Genomic DNA, 2,048 nt, shown 5'->3' with positions numbered 1-2,048 from the left:
TAATAGGTCGGTATTGGATGCGGATTTAGGTAGTCGTTATTAGGTGAGTTTACGTTACTCAAAAATAATTTTGATAAATTACATATATAGTTAGAGAAAATAAATTATTTTAAAAATAAAAACTATAAAAGCTTTTTTAAACGTAAGTAGATTTTTTGACTTTCTTATTGTGATAAAATATGAATACTTTAATACCGGCATGTCAGTTACTGGTGGTGAAACTGTGTTGATAGCCCATCGTTCAACTCTCTGGGCTAAGAAGTGCTGCGCGTCTATTAACTTGTCATATTCTGTGATACTAAGCCAGGTTATGTTACATCGGTAGTCAGTAAGCTTATGAGCTACGATCGAAGTGTCCAGTGACGCGAAAATATAATGCTGCAAGAATAACAAATTATGAAAAAGGGTAGGTGTAATTACATTGTTTAAACAAGTATGTAAAGAATGTTTAAAAAGCGAAAATTTAAAAAGTCTTAACTGACGCTTTTACTCTCCGGTGTCGACACCGACTAGTTTCAGATCGTTCTGGGTGTACTTCTTCAGGGCGAGTATTAGTTAGCATTTGTTCGCGGTCACGTCGCGCCTCGCACACTAATACTCGCCCTCAAGAAGGACCCCCGAAGTGTTTGAACTAGTCGGTGCCATTAGGGATGAATAAAAACGTGAGTTGAACCGTTTTTAATTTTCGCTTAAGGGTAAATGTAATTTAAAATAATAAAAACGAAATTCATACCTGATAAAAGTCATCTAAATTTAACATGTTTATAATGTCCATGTATTTCAGAACATTATCCACGTGACAATCAATAAAAAAACGAGTTTCTTGACTGTTCTGCAATTCTTTGAAAACCTAAAAAAGAAAAGAAATGATCTAGTTAATATTATAACAGAGGTTTTTGGAGACCAAATTCGTGAAAGGATTTTTTTTTTCTTACTTTATAGTTATCACCATCGGGTTCAAGTTTTCTTATAGTCACTGGATACTGGTCTGTGTATTCTGCTAAAATTTTCTGTATACGCATTAAACCTGAAAAATATAGAAAAATGAAACAACATTAGTTCGCCAGACTCATTATCCGAACGACCATCCAAAGGAAGAAAACGAAAAAATACCATATTCATCCTCATAAAGAGCAGCGAAATTTTCCCATTTGTAATATTTTAACAATGCAGCATGCGCTGTGGAAATCTCGTCGCTATCGGGATAAAAATTAATGATCATTTTCTTATAATCTACCGTATCCTCTTGTCCGTCACTTTCAGTGCTGTTATCGACTGTTGTATCTTCAAAATATTCTATCTCTGGAGGCTGCCAAGTCGCTTGTAAATACGGAATTTTGGAAATAATACACTGGTCAATTACTGCTGTATTTTTAAATGGACTTTGAGGACCAACTATTGCTATTGGTTGCATCATTTTGTTCGAACATACTGCAATGGAAGAAAACAGTTTACCCACATTATTTTGAAGAATTGTTTACTTGACAAAAGTGGATTTAAATTGAAATAACATTACAGGAAAAAGGTTTGAAAAAAACTGACACTCTTTTTGTTATTAGCATCATTTAGGGTTTTGGCAGTTAATTAAACATTATTACTCTGTATAAAAAAACAACAAAAAAGTGTAACTTTAATATTTTCAACTCACAATCTCGCCATGTTGTGTAAATATCCGGTCTAGAACGCGGTATAATAATCGGTTCAAGTCTATAATCATCTAAGCTTGCATCTTTCATGCTGTCATCGAATGCTAGTCGCTGAGTAATTGCTTCCTGTTCGAAAATACCAGCTGTAAAAAAACATTGTCACAGTTTTTCAGGAGATGATCATATATTTTGTACGAATATTTGTCAGTAGAAGCCAAATCTTACCTATTTGATATGTGACATCGTTTCTACTCTGTGCACTGCACGGTTGATTTATTATATACAAAAACAACACAAGCATATACATGTTTATTAATTTTTTACCATTAAATATTCACAAAACACTGCACATCTTCATTTGTTTTTTAGTTTCGATTAGTAAACAGTGAATAGACTCGCAAT

At 33.3% G+C, this 2,048-nt stretch overlaps 2 protein-coding genes across 2 annotated transcripts in view; one reads left to right on the top strand and one right to left on the bottom strand.

The window, feature by feature from the left end:
- Positions 1 to 160: 160 nt before the first annotated feature.
- LOC106105045 (glutamate receptor ionotropic, kainate 1-like) lies at positions 161 to 2,042 on the bottom strand (the record flags this gene model as incomplete). The annotated part of the gene is made up of 6 exons (XM_013285264.1): positions 1,872 to 2,042; positions 1,649 to 1,789; positions 1,114 to 1,431; positions 936 to 1,027; positions 734 to 850; positions 161 to 378 (listed from the first exon to the last, which is right to left on the bottom strand). Coding segments are annotated over exons 1-6 (968 nt in total), but the record flags the coding sequence as incomplete, so codon positions are not given.
- Positions 1,952 to 2,048, top strand: part of LOC106105044 (glutamate receptor ionotropic, kainate 2-like) — a 6,831-nt gene continuing 6,734 nt past the window's right edge. The window contains exon 1 of the mRNA XM_013285263.1: positions 1,952 to 2,031. Coding sequence (XP_013140717.1) covers positions 1,952 to 2,031 — 80 coding nt within the window. The remainder of the gene's footprint in view (positions 2,032 to 2,048) is intronic.

This window comes from Papilio polytes, unplaced genomic scaffold (genome assembly GCF_000836215.1).
Source record: "Papilio polytes unplaced genomic scaffold, Ppol_1.0 DF823287.1, whole genome shotgun sequence".
NCBI classification, from domain to species: Eukaryota; Metazoa; Arthropoda; class Insecta; order Lepidoptera; family Papilionidae; genus Papilio; species Papilio polytes.
The sequence above is the reverse complement of the archived record's forward strand: the minus strand, read 5'-3'. Positions and strand labels throughout refer to the sequence as shown.